General features: G+C 41.4%; 1 protein-coding gene across 7 annotated transcripts in view; it reads right to left on the bottom strand.

Moving 5' to 3' along the window:
• Positions 1-5902: 5902 nt before the first annotated feature.
• LOC121869746 (transient receptor potential channel pyrexia-like) overlaps positions 5903-22476 on the bottom strand; it is a gene marked incomplete at its 3' end in the record, with an annotated part of 57955 nt that continues 41381 nt past the window's right edge. For all 7 annotated transcript variants that reach the window (XM_042371311.1, XM_042371318.1, XM_042371313.1 and 4 more), the window contains 4 exon segments: positions 5903-6180; positions 8855-9061; positions 12613-12781; positions 12960-14991. In XM_042371311.1, the coding sequence (XP_042227245.1) occupies positions 5903-6180; positions 8855-9061; positions 12613-12781; positions 12960-14991 (2686 nt within the window).

Raw genomic sequence — 22476 nt, 5'->3', positions numbered from 1 at the left:
AAGCTTTGCCTGATGTATAAGTGAAATAGTAATGTGTTAGGGTGTGTGATAACCGCCCATCAGGCAATATTTCTCAGTATCCCCCGTACTACCGTCACCTCAGGTCACACGCGGTCGGAGCACCTTGCTGGGCTTCGGCCATTCTCCCTGTGAGCCTCCCACCATGTGAGGTGGCTACCAGCTATACTATTCCACTGTGAACCTGTGGATCCCCAGCAGACCACCCCAAATGAGTAGGAATAAATAAGGAAATGCTTGAGAAACTCCGCGGTCGTCACCTGGAGCGACCTATAATGCTAGGAGCAGAAACAGTACTGGTATGTCTCTTGGTGTAGCCCTCGTCTCTACCCACCGAGGATGGTGTGCGAACGAGGTGCCTGATGTGTGCACCTAGAAATCACAAGGAGTCCCATACTTGCAGGTGTGGAGTATAACAGGTGTGGTGAGCTGGTGCTACAGGGAGGTGAGATGGTGTTACTATGTATGATGACCTAAGGTGCTATATTCCATACAGGTGGAGCAGTCCGAAGTGTTAAATGATATCGTAAGCAGGGTAACCAAACTCATCGTTGTTCTTCTGAGGAAGGCCAGCTCAATTGTATTTTTTGATACCATATAGTTTATAAAGAATAAATTAGTTAAGACATGTTATGGTTTCACCCTTCTTTTCCCTTATCGATCTGGTCAATGAAAAGCCTAACCCAATGCCTAGTCCACTCTGCACGCTACCTAACGAGCTACATACTGTCCAGAGGGGGGTCTGGTGGCAGCGACCCTTAGAAATTAAGATTAGAGTTAAGTACTTCCCCTTAGAATTAGTGACCCCAGTCTGGCAGTATATGACGTCTACATTCTCGGTACATACAACCGCTCTCAGCAAGTCTATTTTATTTCTAACGCTCCTATTGTTTGTATAGTATACATTTAAACCTACTCTTCCCTGGTCCTGTTTTACCCCTTGTTCTGGGTAACCACTTTTACTTCCCAGGACCTGCTTGTTTTTTGACTCCCACTTACCCCGACCTCTCTCTACTGGCGAAACCCCCCCTTTGGAGTAACAATTTCACGCTCCAGGGATGCAGACAACGTCTTTACCCCCGCACGAGACAAGTGTACTCCGTCACGACTGTACAGGTAGTCGTTGCCATAGAATCGTTGCCAGTTATCAATGAATGCCCAACCATTGTTTGCACAATGTTTTTCCAGTCGGCAATTTATAGCAATTGCCCTGGACAGCCATTCACGACCAACCCCTCTTCTAGGCAAGACACCACATACTATCGGGATCCTTCCCCTATCTCTAACCTTCCCCAGCGCCTCCCTATACCTCTTGAAAAGTTCCTCACTCCTAACCTTTCCTATGTCGTTTCCTCCCACACTAAGACACACTACTGGATTGGTACCCTCCCCTGACAAAACTCTATCTTTCCCCTCGATACCATGAGTCTTAACTTTTCTCAGAGGCCTCTGATGCGATACTCTGTCAAATGCTTTGCTAAAGTCTAAGTAAATAACATCGCAATTTTCGTCATTATCTACTACCTCGAATATCTATCCTATGATCAAGGAATTCTTCTCCCTCGGCTTGTGTGGTAAGATTCACCCCGTCTATGGTCTCGTGATTAAAATCTCCCATGATGAAGGCTTGTGCTCTGGATGCTATCTGGAGGACTCTATTAAACAGCCTTGTAGCACACCTGTTGTCAGTTTGCTCTTGTTTTGTGCTATCTAATTGCACCAATTAGACCTGGATGATCCCATTTCGTTTAGTTCGTCCGTAATGGTTACTGCCAGATGCTCCTTGACACGCAGTGGTACACCACCACCTCATGTGGCTCTGTATTTTTTAAATATTGGGTGATACCCTGGTACAGGTAAGTAATATTCACATGAGACACATTTTCTCGACCCCAGACTCGCTAATTCCAATGATGTCTGTTGTTCTTTGTCTGCATAGGCGCTGGCATAAACGTCTGAAAATCGTGTACCAACATTTGATTGGCCTGGTTTCTATTATTGTCCCCTTTGAAGACTGAGTCTGTATTAGCCCCTGTCAAACAGACAGTAATACTTATATAAATGTGGGCTACATACATTATGTTTATATAATTACATCACTCACTGTAGCTAGCCTACGAGCAGTGAGTGGTACAGTAGCTTTGTGGGAAGCAATATGAGACCATGGATGATAAATTTTGGTATATGGGGGCTGTCACTAGTCATGTGTAAAATTTCAGAGCATATCAACCCCCACCTGCACAGATAGTTGTTTTAGCTACTGTACATGTGACAGTGTTTTTCCACTGTCAGCTCCACACCTTGGGCTGCATACTCAAAACACCTCATCAGTTACGTACAGTAGCAGAGATACAGTACCGTAACTTACAGACTCCTTACAGTCCCAGTGCCGGATTGAGACCTGTGGAGGCCCATGGGCAGCCTCTTTGTGGAGGCCCCTCTCATTATAACTACCCAAGAGGGTGGGGTGGCGAGTGAAGCGAGCCTAAACATCTGGGAGTTCCAGGGGGCGTTGTAAGCCCCCCGGGAAAATTTTGAAATTTCAACACTTCTTTGGAGAATTTTGAAGCCACATGCAGTTATATTGAGGAAATTAGAACATTGAGAAATTTTTAATGAACTGTATATTTATTGATAGTGCACAAATTCCCAACACACACACACACACAAAAGTGAGACATGACTGGAGTCATTCATGTGGTTTCAAGTCGACCAGCCCTGATATAGCTACTACCGCACATGTCCAAAATTTTCAAGAGACTTCACAGAAAAGAATATATTATTAGTTATTAGTTATTTCAAGGAGTAGCTAGCCTAATTTCTATGACGCTTCTTGCTGAACATAGTTTTACGTGACGGAATAGATAAACATAAATTTTAAAGAATGAAAATAAAATTAATCCAAATGAACAAACAATAAATAAAAAATTGTAATATGTGGAGGCCCCCAGATTGTGGAGGCCCCTGGGCAGTTGCCCACTTTGCCCACTCCTGAATCCGGCCCTGTACAGTCCCGTAAATTTATCATACTCAAAATTGAATTACAGTCCCGTAAGCAGTCTGTAACTCTAGTGTTTACCCTGTAAATTCAATAGATGACAGTGCAGGAACTATTTGGCTAATCGTCACTCATTTAACAAAATCAGGGTCCTGACATTCCATGCAACAACCATAAGAGGTTGTGTAGCTTGTTTTTGTTTGGATCTGTCATTTTTATTGTGTTTTCGACCGCATAAGGATGACCTTACTGGATGCGGTTGCCCAGTCAGGTTGTTTTTTTGAAGCAGGCTATGTTTAGGGCACCTTTTCTAGCCCTCTCCTAATGTGGGGTGAACAGAGTGGCTCCTCGAGAGGGCTGCTCAATCGCACAGACAGGACCGGATTGCACTGCTGTCTAGATTCAGTGCATAAATGACCATCTTATCTGTGCCGCTGTCCCAGGTTGCGGAACCTGACTTTCTGCCTCATTTACACACAATTGCAGGGTCTCAATTGTTTCTCTTACTTTGACAACACAACATACATAATGTATATCGTTTCTCATTCTTGATTTAATTTTTTCATTTTTGTATTTATTTATGGTTATTATTTTTTTGTATTTTGTTAATAATTTTTATGAATAATTATAATAATAATAATAGTTATTATTTTATTATTATTATTATTATTGTTAATATTATTAGATTGCCTGCCCCCCCCGATGTGGGTTAGTGACCTGTGCCCGGGTGGGCTAATCCCCATAAAAAATGTGCAGACTAGAGACTCCCAGCAGTCATCACTGCCTGTCTCCATCACCACTCGTCCGTCTCCATAGGACTTTTGGGGGTATAGGGGTTTTGATGATGATGAGAGGTATGATGAGCTGGATGATGGCTACACGTGAGTTGATTTATGTGGTGAGACAAGAGCGCAGGCTGCAACCACACATCTTGGCTCTTCTTTTTCCTGATCCAGTGATGCAAGTGTTGCAACGACTGGGGAAAGGAATAGTTGCAATGGACTGCCGATAGGTCAGTTTGTTGGGTTTCGCCTTAGTAGCCTGTCCATCAGGCAATGCCACACACACACACACAATATATATATATATATATATATATATATATATATATATATATATATATATATATATATATATATATATATATATATATATATATATATATGCTGATAACCACAAGGAAACAAGAAAACTCGAAGTTCCCTAGCGCCTTCATGTAATTCACATCTTCAGGGGTGAGTACAGACTAGGGAGAAATACTTAGATCAAGTCCCTAGGGGACAGCAGGGGTCCACAATGTTCCGGTCATAAGGCAGTGACCCTTACTAATATTTTTAATCCAAAGAAGTTGACCATGCCATCTCTAAGCATAGCTCAAAATTATCCAGTTTGTACATACCATCACTCAAATTCATGTTGACAGATTCGGTATGTTTAATGAGACTGGATCCTATAATGTTCCTACTGACAATCGAATTACAAGGTAATATTGAGGAGGCATTATCCCAGTCAATGCAATGCTCATTATCTCTCATATACAGCATATATATACAGTATATAATATATGCAAAAGTATTATAAAAATGCTGCAGTATCAACACAACAATGAGCATAAACATTTGCAGTTGGGCAGACTATGCCTGAGACGAGCAAGTGGCAGAGGTCTGGTAACTGCCTCTCTCTTAGTGACATAACCTACGTTGTCAACCGATGAGAGGGTTAATATCCAACAGTGAATGAATACCTAACTTTACAGCTGGGGATATGAAGGCTATCGAGCTCAGTACCAGCCACATTGCCTACACATGTACTGAAGGTTTAATAATTCGCGTCTCCAACCCTCAGATATGAGGATGGTACTCTGATTGATTGATCTCCACTGTCTGTAACATGCAGTACAGGTATATATGTAATCATTTGACTCAAAATAAGAAACAAAAAGGAACTGGTTTGTCAGCAGTTTACAGACAACTATAACTCAAATGACATTAGTTTGGGCTGTCCTATGTTGTGATGGAGGAAATCAATATGTAGCACTAATGGTGTGGAAAATCATGCGTCATTAAAACTTCTTGAGGAGCCTCTTCAAGACTCTGGTTAAAGCTAGAAGATGCTTATTTTCTGCACCTGTTCACTCTTTAAGTGTTATATGGGTTCTAACACTGGCTGATATATAAAATGAGTTGCCTATAAAGGTCACAATGCCAAACTCTTCCCTCAGTCACCTTCAGGACCTCTTGGGGTAAATTCCTCTACTATTTATTTTGTAACTGAAATATCAATATATTATCTTAACTCCATTTTTTCACTTCTCTGTGAGGAAGATCTAGTGTACATAAACCACAAACAATACACGATAAATGTAGAAAGTGATACGTAAGAGCTGGAAGAAGTGGAAATACCCACTATAGACGTATTCATATCATCAACTTGCATACTCAGTGACTGCTTAGCATTAACACTAATTTAAAATGGTTCACAGCTTTATCACCTATTTTTCCGGGGATTAACTCACCTGGGTACAGGTCACCGACCCACATCGGGGCCCGGGAAGGGGGGGGGGGGAAATAAATAAATAAATAAATAAATAAATAAATAAATCAAACAAATGAAGAGTGAGAAACGATAAAAATGTTGTGTTGTCAGAGTAAGAGAAACAATTAAGACCCTGCAACTGCGTGTAAATGAGGCAGAAAGTCAGTCAGATCAGCAAGCTGGGATTTGGTAAAATTTTCGTGATGCCATATGGCAGCAGGGTCTACCATTAGACAACACATTATGCTTCCAATATCTTCTCAGGTGGTAGTACCTCCCTGTTTGATATCTGCATACTACCTACTACCCACTTAAATTTATAGTCAAATTTACAGATATGGTTGGGCCTACCTGAGGCATTCAGCTGTGTCATCGTCCAGTTTACTCTGGAATTCCTGGTTTTCCCCAGATATGAGTCTTTTCCTTTTCTTGGGGTTATTAATCTGTGCATACAGAATGGATCCTTTCTCGGTTCCTGACAGAATGGGCCAGTACTTGGATCCTAACATTACGTGAATTTTGTCAATATAAGACCTCAATCTTGGACACTGAAGGAACAAGGATTCAGTGAGGTAGACGAGTTCCAGGCGTGAAGTAAGGGAGTAGAGTATGGCATCCTCTAACACTTGCTGAAAATCACCAATATAATTTAGTCTCACATATTGTCATCATTGTTATAGCCTACTGTACTTATAAGTACTATCCTATGGCATGGTTCTTTTAACAGTGGCATACTGAGTTTCCCTAATTATTTATGTTCTACGCTAATATATTATTATATTATAAATATTTTTCAATAAATTCCCCATTACAACCTACAGTACCTTTAGATTTTCTCAAAATTCTACTATCGTTTATTTCCAATTGTGTCAATATACAATATTAATGAATACAAATCTAAAAAGGGTACAAACAAATATTCAGATAAAATCCAAAAATAAACAATACATTTTCTCATGATCATTTCTGGTTATGGCGTTATATGAGGGACCAAAAACCTCTGGTGATGGAGACAACATCACAGGACTATAAGACTGGCCTGCCCTGGGAGTTTTTGTATGCTGACGACTTAGTGCTTACAGCAGACAGTATTGTAGAGGCAGGGGAGAAATTTAAGAAATGGAAGAGAGACAAAGGGCCTGAGAGTAAAAAGAAAAGTATTGATTAGTGGTGATAGTTAGGGATCCATGGTGAACAGTGGAAAATGATATTGTGCTGCCTGCAAAAGAGGTTTTGGCAGAAAATCAATAAAGTGCAGTGAATGTGGAAGGGGAGTACACAGGAGGTGCAGTGGAGTAGATGGCAGACTGCAGGATGTTGCCGACTTTAAGTGTTCTATATGTGCAGGTATCCATGTGGCCTTAGCAAGGCTGGTGTGAGATGTGTGATGTTGTGTGGCAGTGAAATATAGGCAGTTAAAGAGGATGACTTAAGTAAACTTAAGTGAGCTGAAGTGAGAATGGTGAGGTGGATGTGTTATATGACAGGAGGACCTGTTCAAAACTAAGATAGCAGCTGGGTATTGAGGGTAGAGGCTGGCTGAGATGGTTTGGGCATGTGGAGAGAATGGAGGAGACCAGTTGGGTCATGAGTCCTAATGTGGAGGGGAGGAGAACCAGGGACAGGTCAAGAATAACATGGGGAGAGGTTATAAGAAACGACTCCATCACGATCAGGGTTAATAATTTGACAAGAGAGACTGCAAGAGAAAGTGCAGCTGCAGCATGGGGAGCTGCCACCATCTGTAATATTTAGCCGTTATATAATCTTTTTTTTTCCTCTCTCTTTTACTTGGACCATTCCTTTTTTTGTAACATAGTCTGGACCCCCTCTTACATTCTTAATGAGAAAAAGTCGGCACTCTACAAAGAACTCTGGAATCTGAATTCAAGCAACTACAGTACAGTAGTGCTGCAGATGTACAGTAGCTGTATTAGCACTGTCATATCTCGCTAAGCTGACTGATGTAGATGAGGCTGAATTAAAAGAAGAACTGGCCCATTCATGCGTGTGCACCGACACCTGTTTAACTCACATTTCAACAAGAGTGTGACTGCCAGTACTAATAATAATGATGATGAGGACCACCCAGTCTGTGAATCCATCTTCCTGCAATGACAACTGTCTAGGGCCTAGACTCTAGGCGGAACTCTTACAATACTCTTTTGTAAATGCTTCAATGATCCCTTGTACTGTTGTCTCATGTGATAGAGTATTATGAAACTGCAGTATGTCAGGAGGCGACTGAGATCTCTATTTCGTCAAGATCATCTGGAGGCCGTTCTAATATGCTCCACGGAAACTGATTTAATGAAGATATAGAACCTGAAGTGGTTTATGAGACTCGCTACTCTGGCTTTAGAAATGAAACAAAAATGCTTATGTTTTTATTTGGATTTCTCTGCAGATTTTAACAGAAAATATAAGTATTGTATTTTAGTTAATTTATTTTTCCTGTCTTTGTCATAAATTAAATCCCTGTACAGTTATTCGTCTTCCATGAAACTCTTATTGCCTTCTCTTTTCATTCCCAGAAGCTTATGTACAGTACTCACTGCTACACGTTAGTTCGCTATTAATCCATCAATAGCACCACCAGACCTTCTGCTATTAATCCATCAATAGCATCACCAGAGCTTCTGCTATTAATCCTTCAATAGCATCACCAGACCTCCGTGTTTTAGTTCGTTCCCTCATCACCATGGCAACTCTCCTCCTCCAACGACATATTTTAACCTCTTCAACTTCTTTCACTGTATCATTTAGATTACTTCTATGGTCATGTTATTAAATAAATAATAAATAAAATTAAGAAAACTATAGACTACATGGTATACCGTCCCTACGTGTGTCTAGGCCGGGTCTCTGAGGTTAGGGTTAATACGCTGACCCTGTGAGGTCATAACCTGCCTGATTTTCACGCATTAGTATGGAATACATAGGCATTATGTACAATACTTAGACGTTATATAAAATGTGTAAATGGACTTAACCAAAGCATTAAAAGGACAAATGTTAATATACATTGTTATTTATTGGCAAAATCAACAATGTGTGAAACGAGACTTCTTTATACGCATTTATTCCTGTAACGTAACGTAATGTAACGTAATCTTAGGTTAGGCTGAGCTACGGAATAAACGTGTGTAAACAGCCTCGCTCACACTGCCTAAAACAGACCCGCCACTGTATAGACTGCCTAGGTATTTCATACAATGCCTGACTTTTACACTTTACCGGCAGCTTACACAATATATATATATATATATATATATATACTAAGAAACACTGTAGTGAACTCACCTGGGTTTCTGTGACTGCTAGTCCAATCATAACATTCATGAGGACCAGAAAAATCAGGAAGAGAAAGAGAAGGAAGAGAAGTATGGCCGACGTGAAGAACAGAAACTTGCGAGAGAACTGCTCACGCTGGTCTGAGTATTCAAATTCACCAGTTGCCATCACTATTACCTTTGGCAGTGTTGACCAGAAATTACTGAAGTCTGACTCCTGATAATAAAATAGAAAATATGAGTTGAGTTTCTAAAACCAATAACTATAGGTACAGTCGGCCACAAGAATAAGTATACACCTACGGTTCGTGTTTGAGACAAAATATCTGGTAACACTGTCCTGAACAGAACAGACAAAATGACCTGTTATTTATGTTTTATTCCTACATATATGTTATAAATACATTTGTTGTGAATGTTTTACTAGTGTCTTGTGTTATATTGCAAGTGGTATATTGTATCTAATGGTAGTAAACTTGTTGCCGAATGGGATTGCAATTATCGTACAGCTCCCTCCTCCTCCCCCACTTTTTCTCTTACCCTACCATTTTTTACTGGTGTTTGGCTTAGTAAAGGAAGGAAGAGGAGTAAATAGAATAATAAAGAAGGGAAAACAGAAAATAGTTAAAGATAACAGGTGGGGGGGGAGCTGAGTTTCATCATGTGTCTGGACCTTACAGCTACAGTGTGTGTACTTATTCCTGTGGCCGACTGTACAGCTAAATGTATCCACAACAACAAAATCAGAAATTCTGAAAATTTAGAAACAATGTAGGAATCAAACTGCTTGAACAATATACAGTATTCAAATAAGCAAGTACTGTTAGCAATCAGAGTACCGTCCTCATAATTATCTGAGGCGTTGACAACCAGTCCTCCACTCTAAACGTTCTTGGGCTGTTTTTACCAGTTCTCTAAGGTTTTGTATCTCTCTAGGGACCCCGTTTTTAATTTCAATCATCCATCCCAGTCTGTGCCTTCCCCTGGTCCTCCTACCCTCATCTTTGCCCATTAATATTTCTTTCATCTTTCCCTCATCCGTAATTATATGATCACAGTATCTAATATTTCCTTTTCTGTACAAACCAAACATTTCTCTCAAGTTTTTGCTAACCTTAGTACCTTTTCATTTGTTTCCCTGTCAGTGTAGTTTATTCTTAACATTCTCCTTAACACCACGTTGCAAAGGCCGCCAACCTCATTCTGTTGTCTGCTGAGTGTCCACACATCTGGCCCTTACAACAGTCCTGGCCCTGTAAAGCTTCTCAGCAGCCTTTTTTCTCATATTAAAGTTAATGTCTCTTTTCATTAGGTTATATAGATTATTAAATGCTGTTTTTTCTTGCCCTATTCTTGTTTTGATTTCTTTCATACAAAAATCATCACAGCTAATTTACTTACTCACTTACAAAATTTTCCACTTGCTTAAGTTCCTTGTTGTTTACCTTAATTTTAATTTTAGAATTTATTTTTAAATTAGAAATAATCATTAATTTAGTTATATTCTTCAAGTTTTTCCACTAATCTGTTAACCAGTTTTTGTAATGCCTCTTCACTCTCCGTGATAAGAGCAGCATCGTCTGCATGTCGTGTATTATACATTACTTTACCATTCTGCTGTTCAGATAACTCACTGTCTATTCTAAATTTTATTCAACTTAAAGTAATGTTTAATAAGACTTAGCAGGCATGACTTATTAATCTTATCGTTCTAAACTGGGTGCTCTCTAAGGCTTTTGAGGTAATAATACAAATACTGATTATTTTAAATCGCTGGGAAGGTCGCCTTTTGAAGAACGAGGAACATATTCTAGGCAAACATTTGATCCTATTCTTGTTCATTTGTTTTGTAAATTCTGCTGGAAGCTGACGAACACCACAAGCGTTATCATTTTCCATCATTGCTCACAGCTGCCTCAACTTCTGTTTCCAGAATTGGCATTTCGGTCTTTATTTCCTTTTCGTTTTTTACCTCTATTGTATCCTATCACTGTATAGTTCTTCTACATACTCTGCCCATCTCTCTTACTTTTTCTGCCTCAAACAGGATTTTATTGTCTTTGTTTTTAATAATTCCACCCCATTTATTTCCTTTTTTCTGTACAGTTCCCCATCGTTATGTCTTCTGTCGTCATCTTGAAGCTCCTTCCATTACTCTTCTGTGTTGTTTACATTGTCCTGGGGTAAGACCCATGTATACAAATGCCCAGGGTGTTGTTCAAACCACGTGTTTGCAATTATCACATTGTTTTATTTACAAAAGTCAATTATTATTTCCCTTCTCTCATTTCTATTACCCAACCCATGTGGTCTCACTTCTGGTGCTACTTCCCTTTCCAAACGTTTGTGTTAAAATCGTCCATTATAACCAGACATCCATTAAACTTTACGGTGGCTTTTACTTTTATTAAATCTTCATTAAAAATTAAGACTTCATTCTCAATGTTATTTGTTGGTGCATAAACCTGTGTTATTACCAAGGCCTTGGGTTTAGCATTAAACTTGACCATCAGAACCTATCTCACACTGCCCAATATCCCTTTACACTACTGCTCAACTTCTGGTTTACAATAATACCAACACACTCATGTTTTCACCACCTTAATTATGAAGGAAGAATCTTCACCGCTAATGCTATTTGAACCAGTCCATCTTACTTCACCAAATCCCAGAATGTCCCACAGCAATCCTTTCATTTCCCTACAGACATTTACATATTTAACAGCGTCATATAATGTCCTCAGAGCCCATGCTCATCAATCTTTATTTTGTATTGGTTCATTTTTAAACATTCCATCGTGATTAATGCCCAAAACTTTGTTTTCCCCGGACGGTACTTGCTAGCTCTCGGTGGCACACTGCCCACAAGCTCGGAAGGCAATGAGGTTGGACCTTAATGTGACGATGATCTAACAGGAACGCCAGAAAATCATTTATTGTGTCTGTTAATGGTTGTGGAAGAGCAAGAGATGAAGTTATTGAGAATAGATTCCCCAAATCTTTCTCACCAGAAGATTAATTAAAGGGAGTATAAAACGTTGGGGATGAACTGTGGGGTGTAGAGCCTGCTCATACCCCACTCTGTAAAACAACCAGTCCATCACCTATGAAATATCCGTGTTTGGCTACGATCCATTTTCAACCTTCTCGTTTGAGGTTACATGATGGGAACTTTATACCCATTCTAGGTATTTGAAAGTGGTTCGTTCGAGCCCCCACACCACGACAAGGTAACACTGCTGGACACAGCTGGCAACTCAAGGCCCTTTCTCTACTATATAGTGCACAGTATAATATAATACGAAACAACAAAGCCCAACCATTAAGTTAAGCAACAGGGAAGTAAGTAACCAATCATCGATAACCTTTTACATTTATTCATAATTTTTACTTCGTCCTATTGTAAACAAACGGCCTCGAGTTGCCAGCTGTCTCCAGCAGTGTTTGAAGAATCTTGAACGAGACTGTACCTTGTGGGGGAAGTAAGCAATGGGTGTACAAAAAGAAGTGTACTGTATGTTAACATACATCTAGTGCAATCCTGCTAATTAATTTGGGTGGAATGGAAGTACATACTGTAGGCCTACAGATGGATAAATAATGTACCCATATAAACAAATCTACAGTATTGTATATGAAGTGAAATGTAAAATAAAAAGGTTCTTATTACACTTAAATTAATGCAACAAAACTATCATAATAAAAAGCACAACAATTAGTAAATGACATTAAAAATCTTATTACAGGTGATGACAGCGTGAGACTTACCTGACCATTATTAGTGGGCTGTAGGATGATGTTGAAGCTGATGGTGAAGGCTAGGATAAGGGCACCATACAATACTATGAACTTTATGAATTTCTTGGAGGTATGTTGAACCATTGTAATGTAGATGGCAAGGGGAGGAACTCGACCAAGAATCAGCACAAACTCGTACCTGGAATTTATGCAGTTACAGTAACCATATTTGAACATCTTTTATTATATACAGTATAGTATTTATATGGTTTAATACACTGTGGAATGTGAATTTAACATACATGACTCCTAAATTGGTAAATTATACTCATGTTACAAAAGTGTTGATTATGAGCTCATAGATGAAGTCAACTTACCAGGCAACAATCATAGCCCAAGCAGCTAGGTGGCGAGTGATGTCGGAATCAAATGTTGTGCAGCACATTATTATCACAACCACTATCAAAAATATGTCAAAGTAGTTCTTAATATTCTTACGATAGTCTTCCCATACGTAGAGAATTTGGAACACCTCCCTGCTAAGCATGTACATAGTGAGCGGGATAAGAAATCCTTTGAACAAATACATTGTTGTTTGTTGACTTGAAATCCGTTCTTCCAGATCCTGAGTAGTATTGGAAGATCCAGAATTGCCAGACATCTTTGATTTAGCTTCAAGTACACGTAAATCATTCAGACTGTAAACAAATCCTGTAAGAATAACGACAAAGAAGAAGTAGAGCCCTAGATTGAGAAGGTAAAGAGGTAGAGCCTTCCGCCACTTTGCATACAACAGACACTGTACGAGTGGATGTTTTATGGTATGTCGGTGCCTTTTACTCCTTTTAATGTCCATCAATACTTCCACCTCATTAGTACTTCTCACCTCTTTCTTTTTATCAACAGTGACTGGAGGTAAAAGAAAATTAAAGTTCAGTTTCAACAAGTAATCCTCCTTTAGAACATTTTCTGGTTCACTGTCATCACCATTTGCTGGCTGGTGTGTAATACAGCCATCCATGGCTCGTTCCAAAGTTGCTGGAAGTAGTGAATCCAGGATATTACCTTGGTTCTTACCTGGCATTGTTTGGCGAGCACCAAGGAATGACCCCATATGCAAAAACTTGCTTATGGCCTCTTGATTTTTGAAATATGCAGCTACATGCAGTACAGTCTGACCCATCCATTCCTGGTCGACGTTCAAGAGAACATCGTCTTCCATTAATCTTCGTAAACAATCTAAATGACTAATGTCACGAGAAGGGCCTTTTTTTCTTTTACTGCTCTCCATCAGTTTTTGGACAACACTAACAGTATATTCCCTAAGATCTACGGATTTATTGCCCCCTTTCATACGATCAATGATAAGATTGAATATAGGCAAGTGCCCTAGGGCAGCAGCACGGTGAATGGGAAGTTCATGTGTTATTTCAAGTGCCCGAGCATGTGCACCAAATTCAATTAGTGTTTTAACTAATGATTCATTGCTGTTGTCAATAGCATAGAAAAGTAGAGTTTGGTTACCAAGTCGATCATTGACTATCGCACGAACATACTCAGCGCCACGAGCATCTTCAGCAGATTTCGTCAGCAAGAATTCCCGTATATTCTGTATACTGTTTCTTCTTAATATCATATCCAGGAATACTGATGCTGCAGGCCTTGTAGGTGCAGGGGGAAGTTCACCACCCATCAGGATAGAAGGAAGGGCTCCTTTGCGTTTTAGAACTTCTTCAATAGTGCCCTCCTCTCCATTTTCCTGAAGAGAAGCACCAGCATTTACCAGATTTTTACATAATTTGATGAGTCCATTCCTTGTGGGAGCCGCGTCTTCTTGAGGTAACTTGGATGCAGCTATTCCTAATGGTGTGAGGTCTTCATAAGGGTCATGAGGTTCCAAATCAATTTTGTATTTTTTATCTAAAAGTAAGTTTGCTATTTTATCTAAGGTTTCCTCATTTTTTTTCCCAGCAGCTATGGCACAAGTCAAGATGTGTAGCGCCGTCTGACCGTTTTTATTACGAGCATTAATATGAGCTCCAACATCGAGGAGCTTTTTAACAACTTCATCCTGTGCTTCCGAGACTGCCACTAGGAGTGGTGTTCTTCCTTCATCATCTGGGGCGTCGAGGACATCTTTAGATGAATTAGCATCTAATAAAACCTGTAAACATTCATGCGCTCCCATTTTAGCAGCGGCATGGAGTAGGTTTCCCTTAACGGTTACTCCATTATCACCGAGGAGTGGTCGCCTGCACACAGTTGCTGCTCCCCATATCTGGATCAAGTTGTGTATGTCATCTTCATTAGCACCCTCCAGGAATGCGGTGACATCACCAACCTTAAATGACTGCAGCTTCATGTTAGACAAACCTGACGTCTGCTTCTCAACGTCTTCCATGACAACGCCTGTGGAAAATAACTTATTACAGTATTTTATTATTTTTACAAATTAGTTAAAGTATGACAAATGTTTACTGGTCACCAGTGTTTGACATTTTTGATGGTGGAATTCTTATTTACAGAGATTCATAAGAATAAAATAAATGAAATTCTTTATTTATTATAGTGAGGAGCTGCTGGGGACCTGGTGGTCACCTCTAAACTCCTGCCTTTTATTACAGCTTTGAAGTCTTCTCAAATATTAATACCACTCAAATGTTTGATAGCTGAACAAACATTAGATAAATAATTAGGACTATAATTTATATATATTTTTTAGAATAAATACAATATATATATATATATATATATATATATATATATATATATATATATATATATATATATATATATATATATATATATATATATATATACCTAGATCACGCGCACCTACAGTGATTTACTTGCATATATATATATATATATATATATATATATATATATATATATATATATATATATATATATATATATATATAAACTACCTCACCAGCCAGGACTCGAATCCTCGAGTCTGGCTGAGGTAGTTTTTTTATTGGGAACTTCCCTACATCCCTGTGTAAGGTGAAGGCAGAAGCGTTTACAGTGCCCAACAGGGAAGCATGCTAAGTTCATGCTTGCCTTCATGTCTCATGAGTTAAGGGCATAGAAGCCTGAAGAGTCAGTTTTTGGAAGCTCCAACAACTCCCTGAATACGAATTCGCAACTTTCGACTTACAACAGGTACCTACTTTACTGCTAGGTGAACAGGGACTAATGGGGGCTAGGAAGTAAGTCCAAACAACTTCCACCGGCCCGGGAATCGAACCCTTGACATCTCGCTTGCGAGGTAAGAACGGTACTGCTTCTACCACCGATCCCCCGGTGAGGTAGTTGATTATATGTTCAAAGTCCGCGTGTTATATGGACTAAATATGTCGTATATATATATATATATATATATATATATATATATATATATATATATATATATATATATATATATATATATATATATATATATATATATATATATATATATATATATATATATATCATGTAGATCCACAATGAAAACGTGGATAAGATAAATCTTGATAAAATCACACAGGAAAAAGGGAAACAATGGAGCACCTTAGCTTTCGTCTTTGCTCAAGATATCTTCAGAGGCAACTGAATTACAAGGACTGAGAGGCTTATGTACACAGGGTGACCTTACAAAACAAGAGGTCAGCAAAGCAGATTTCGGCTTTTGTCACTGCAGAGGGGCTGTGGCGATACAGAGTTATGCCCTTCGGCCTCAAAGGAGTACCAGCAACATTTCAGCAAGCGATGCTTATAGTGACATCAGGCCTGCCTGGAGTGTACGCCTATCTAGATGATCTGGTCGTCGTCGGTGACACATGGGTACAACACATTGGCCGACTCCGTACACTCTTCAATCATCTAGCAGTGTTCAACTTCACCGTAAACCTGCCTAAGAGTGAATTCGGACATGCCACCTTATCTTCCTCGGTCACGTCGTTGGACAAAGAAAAATTGCCCCAATTGATGCCAAGGTTGCCCATATCCTCAGTCTACCCACACTTCTCAATCGAAAGGCTCTCAGTAGATTTCTCGGGATGGCTGGATTCTACAGGCGGTTTTGTCAAAACTTTGCCAGGATGGTCACTCCCCTGGCAGATCTGGTCAGCCCCAAAAGAAAGTGTGTGGACTGATGACTGTCAGACAGCATTCGAAAAGGTCCGTGGGTTGTTGGCGATGGCTCCTGTACTGCAACTCCCAGACTTTAAGAAACAGTTTGTGATACAATCGGATGCGTGTGACACAGGAGTTGGTGCCGTGTTAATGCAAAAAGAAAAAGATGGAATATTGCACCCGAACTGTTATTTCTCGGTCAAACTGAAAAAGCATCAACGTGGATATGCCAGCATTGGCCCTTTTGTTCGCTCTGGAAAAGCTTGAGGTGTATGTAAGTGGATCACCTTATCCAGTGATAGTTTATACAGATCATAATCCACTTCAGTTTGTTCATAAAATGAGAAATAAAAATCCAAGACTGTTACGGTGGTCATTAGCTCTTCAACCCTATAATATAGAAATCAATCACATAAAGGGCTGTGATAATATCATTGCCGACACTCTATCTCGTGTTGAGTAAAAGTTTATTCAGAGCTTCTTAAACTTTTAAATTAAGGGGAGAGATGTTATGAGTGTCGGAATTAAGAACCAATGAATAGATTACTGGTCGGCATATGAACTTCGAATGATTCGTTGTGTAGACACCGAAGCAGTTAAAATTTAGATTTTATATGTTATACTTGAAATGTAACATTTGTTTCGATGTGTTAGGTAAAACAAAGTAATGTTTATTATATTGTCCTGAATACTAATGAGCGAGTGAGCGTTCAATGGTTGTTTGCGGATTCGCAACGTGAACGTCTCCTGTTTGTGACGTCATTTCCGCCCGCCTCTGCTTGCTTGGTTTTACCTCTCAAAGCCGGGTGGCTTTTAGTATTGGGCTGGGAGCCATAAGATAAGTATCTCCTCTCCTATTGTATATTTCTTGTGGTATAACGTGTAAAACCTTGCTCGACTTTTAAGAATGCCAAGTATTGTATAGTTTAGTTTGTATTTGTTTCTTTTTGTACATAACTGATATATTTATTGTTTGTTTGTTTGTTAATATTTGTAATTAAATGTCCTTTATGATTTTCAATATACCCCATAGTAATGATGTGATGATTTTGGTGGGATCTATTCCTTGGACCTTCGATACAAAGAGAAGTTGAATTTGTGCATTGTTACGAGCTAAGAGACCAAAGGTTGTAACAGTGGTGGTGATGATGGATGGTAGTGGTGACGAATGGATGGTGGTGATGATGGATGGTGGTGATGAATGGATGGTGGTGATGAATGGATGGTGGTGACGAATGGATGGTGGTGACGAATGGATGGTGGTGATGAATGGATGGTGGTGATGAATGGATGGTGGTGATGAATGGATGGTGGTGATAATGGATGGTGGTGACGAATGGATGGTGGTGATGAATGGATGGTGGTGATGAATGGATGGTGGTGATGAATGGATGGTGGTGATGAATGGATGGTGGTGACGAATGGATGGTGGTGATGAATGGATGGTGGTGATGAATGGATGGTGGTGATGAATGGATGGTGGTGATGAATGGATGGTGGTGACGAATGGATGGTGGTGATGAATGGATGGTGGTGATGAATGGATGGTGGTGATGAATGGATGGTGGTGATGAATGGATGGTGGTGACGAATGGATGGTGGTGATGAATGGATGGTGGTGATGAATGGATGGTGGTGATGAATGGATGGTGGTGATGAATGGATGGTGGTGACGAATGGATGGTGGTGATGAATGGATGGTGGTGATGAATGGATGGTGGTGATGAATGGATGGTGGTGATGAATGGATGGTGGTGACGAATGGATGGTGGTGATGAATGGATGGTGGTGATGAATGGATGGTGGTGATGAATGGATGGTGGTGATGAATGGATGGTGGTGATGAATGGATGGTGGTGATGAATGGATGGTGGTGATGGATGGTGGTGATGGGATGGTGGTGATGAATGGATGGTGGTGACGAATGGATGGTGGTGATGAATGGATGGTGGTGATGAATGGATGGTGGTGATGAATGGATGGTGGTGATGAATGATGGTGGTGAATGGATGGTGGTGGATGAATGGATGGTGGTGATGAATGGATGGTGGTGATGAATGGATGGTGATGGATGGTGATGATGGATGGTGGTGACGAATGGATGGTGGTGACGAATGGATGGTGATGAATGGATGGTGGTGATGAATGGATGGTGGTGACGAATGGATGGTGGTGATGAATGGATGGTGGTGATGAATGGATGGTGGTGACGAATGGATGGTGGTGATGAATGGATGGTGGTGATGAATGGATGGTGGTGACGAATGGATGGTGGTGACGAATGGATGGTGGTGATGAATGGATGGTGGTGATGAATGGATGGTGGTGACGAATGGATGGTGGTGGTGGTGTAATGATTGTTTATCAGACCACAGCTTACAGCCCAGAGAAATACAACACATATAACATTAAGTATATACCTACGGGTTCCATGACAAAACCCCAAAGGGGTTGTCGTTTATCAACACTAACCTAACCTAACCTAACCTAACCTAACCTAACCTAAACATAAAAGTGTTTTATTTTATATTTTATATATGAGACTGGGGTTTTGTCCGTTGGGGTTTTATCCGGTCACCATACCCACGTGTTAACGCACATAGATTGACACACCCTACAGTGACAGTAAGACCTGACCCAGGAGAGGTCACGGACAAGTTACCTAAGTTAACCCTGCGTTATGACCGTGTTACTCAAGAAGCTACCCCCCAGCCAGTACACCTGTCACCTGGCCAGACACACCCAGATTTGTGTCGACATCTTCCGGCTGGAAATCGTCAATATATAGGCCCTGCAGCTCCCTCTCATGAACAGTTGCATTCGGATACTATTCTAGGAGGGAAGGAGCCGACAGCTCCTCCCCAGAGGGAGACTTCCCTCCCCAGCACCCTCTCCAGCTAGCAGAGTCTCCCGCAGGAAACATAGTCCAGCACTCCCTCAAACTGCACCTGCTGGGCCTCCCTCAGGTCAAACGTGAGTCTTTGTCAGTGCGATCCAGGGGTGAGTTACTTACAGTGGGAAGTGTACCCATTTCATGTTTGTGTCCGAGATCCATTGTCTAGTAACTTCGATATATTGATCTTTTAATGTGTCCGTGCCATTCAGTTCATAAATAAATAGTTGTATAGAAAGTTGTGTTTAGAAAGATTCCCCCCACTAATATAATATACAGCTAAATAACTAACCGGCCACACTACCAAACTTCCACCCTTTATATTCCCACAACCATAAATACTCTACCTATATCTTCTATACGAGTTGTTGCCTGTATTATAGTGGTGATGATGGATGGTGGTGGTGATGATGCATGGTGGTGGTGATGATGGATGGTGGTGGTGATGATAGATGGTGGTGATGATGGATGGTGGTGGTGATGATGGATGGTGGTGGTGATGCATGGTGGTGGCGATGATGGATGGTGGTGGATGATGATGGATGGTGGTGGTGATGATGATGGTGGTGGTGATGATGATGGATGGTGGTGGGTGATGGATGGTGGTGGTGATGATGGATGTGGTGGTGATGATGATGAAGGATGGTGGTGGTGATGATGATGGATGGTGGTGATGATGATGATGGATGCATGATGGTGGTGATGATGGATGGTGGTGATGATGGATGGTGGTGGTGATGATGGATGGTGGTGATGATGGATGGAGGTGGTGATGATGGATGGAGGTGGTGATGATGGATGGTGGTGATGATGGTGGTGGTGGTGATGATGATGGTGGTGGTGTGATAGATGGTGGTGATGATGGATGGTGGTGGTGTGATGATGGTGGTGGTGGTGGTGGATGGTGGTGATGATGATGGTGGTGTGATGATGGATGGTGGTGGTGATGATGTGGATGGTGGTGGTGTGATGGATGGATGGTGGTGGTGATGATGGATGGTGGTGGTGATGATGGATGGTGGTGATGGATGGATGGTGGTGATGATGGGTGGTGGTGATGATGGATGGGTGATGGATGGTGGTGATGATGGATGGTGGTGATGATGGATGGTGGTGGTGATGATGGATAGTGGTGATGATGGATGGTGGTGGTAGATGGATGGTGGTGGTGAGATGGACGTGGTGGTGATGATGGATGGAGGTGGTGATGATGGATGGAGGTGGTGATGATATGGTGATGATGATGGATGGTGGTGGTGATGATGATGGTGGTGGTGATGATGATGGTGGTGATGATGGATGGTGGTGATGATGATAGTGGTGGTGATGATGGATGATGGTGGATGTGGTGGTGGTGATGATGATGGATGGTGGTGGTGATGATGATGGATGGTGGTGATGGATGGATGGTGGTGGTGATGATGATGGATGGTGGTGGATGATGATGATGGTGTGGTGATGATGGATGGTGAGTGATGATGAATGGTGGTGGTGGTGATGATGAAGGATGGTGGTGGTGATGATGATGGATGGTGGTGGTGGATGATGATGGATGGTGGTGGTGATGATGGATGGTGGTGGATGGATGATGTGATGGATGGTGGTGATGATGATGGTGGTGGTGATGATGGATGGTGGTGGTGATGATGGATGGTGGTGGTGATGGATGGTGGTGGTGATGATGGATGGTGGTGATGTGGATGGTGGATGGATGGTGGTGGGGGATAGTGGTGGTGATGATGATGGATGGTGGTGGTGGATGATGGATGGTGGTGATGATGGATGGTGGTGGTGGTGTGATGATGGATGGTGGTGGTGATGATGGATGGTGGTGTGATGATGTGATGGTGGTGGTGATATGGATGGTGGGATGGTGGTGGTGATGATAGATGGTGGTGGTGATGATAGATGGTGGTGATGGAGTGATGATGATGTGGTGTGATGATGGTGGTGGATGGTGGTGTGATGATGGTGGTGAGATGATGGATGGTGGTGGTGATGATGGATGGTGGTGATGATGGATGGTGGTGATGATGATGGATGGTGGTGATGTGAATGGTGGTGGTGATGATGATGGATGGTGGTGATGATGATGGTGGTGGATGATGATGATGGTGGTGGTGATAATGGATGGTGGTGGTGATGATGGATGGTGGTGGTGATGATGGATGGTTGTAATGATGGATGGTGGATGGATGGTGGTGGTGATGATGATGGATGGTGGTGGTGATGATGGATGGTGGTGGTGATGATGGATGGTGGTGATGATGGATGGTGGTGGTGATGATGGATGGTGATGATGGATGGTGGTAGTAATGATGGATGGTAGTGTGATGGATGATGATGGATGGTGGTGATGATGGATGGTGGTGGTGATGGATGGTGGTAGTAATGATGGATGGTGGTGGTGATGGATGGTGGTGGTGATGATGGATGGTGGTGGTGATGATGGATGGTGGTGGTGATAGGTAATGATGGATAGTGGCGATGATGGATGGTGGTGGTGATGATGGATGGTGGTGGTGATGATGGTGGTGGATGATGGATGGTGGTGATGATGGATGGTGATGATGGATGGTGGTGGTGATGATGATTGGTGGTGATGATCGTTGGATGGTGGTGATGATGGATGGTGGTGGTGATGATGGATGGATGGTGGTGTGATGGATGGTGGTGGTGATGTGGGATGGATGGTGGTGATGATGGATGGTGGTGGTGATGATGGATGGTGGTGGTGGTGATGATGGATGGTGGTGGTGATGATGGTTGGTGGTGATGATGGATGGTGGTGATGATGGATGGTGGCGATGATGGATGGTGGTGGGGATGATGGATGGTGGTGGTGATGATGGATGGTGATGATCGATGGTGGTGATGAC

This window comes from Homarus americanus, unplaced genomic scaffold (assembly GCF_018991925.1).
Source record: "Homarus americanus isolate GMGI-L3 unplaced genomic scaffold, GMGI_Hamer_2.0 scaffold23578, whole genome shotgun sequence".
Classification (NCBI taxonomy): Eukaryota; Metazoa; Arthropoda; class Malacostraca; order Decapoda; family Nephropidae; genus Homarus; species Homarus americanus.
Note: the sequence above shows the minus strand (reverse complement) of the source record. Positions and strands in the feature narration are given on the sequence as shown.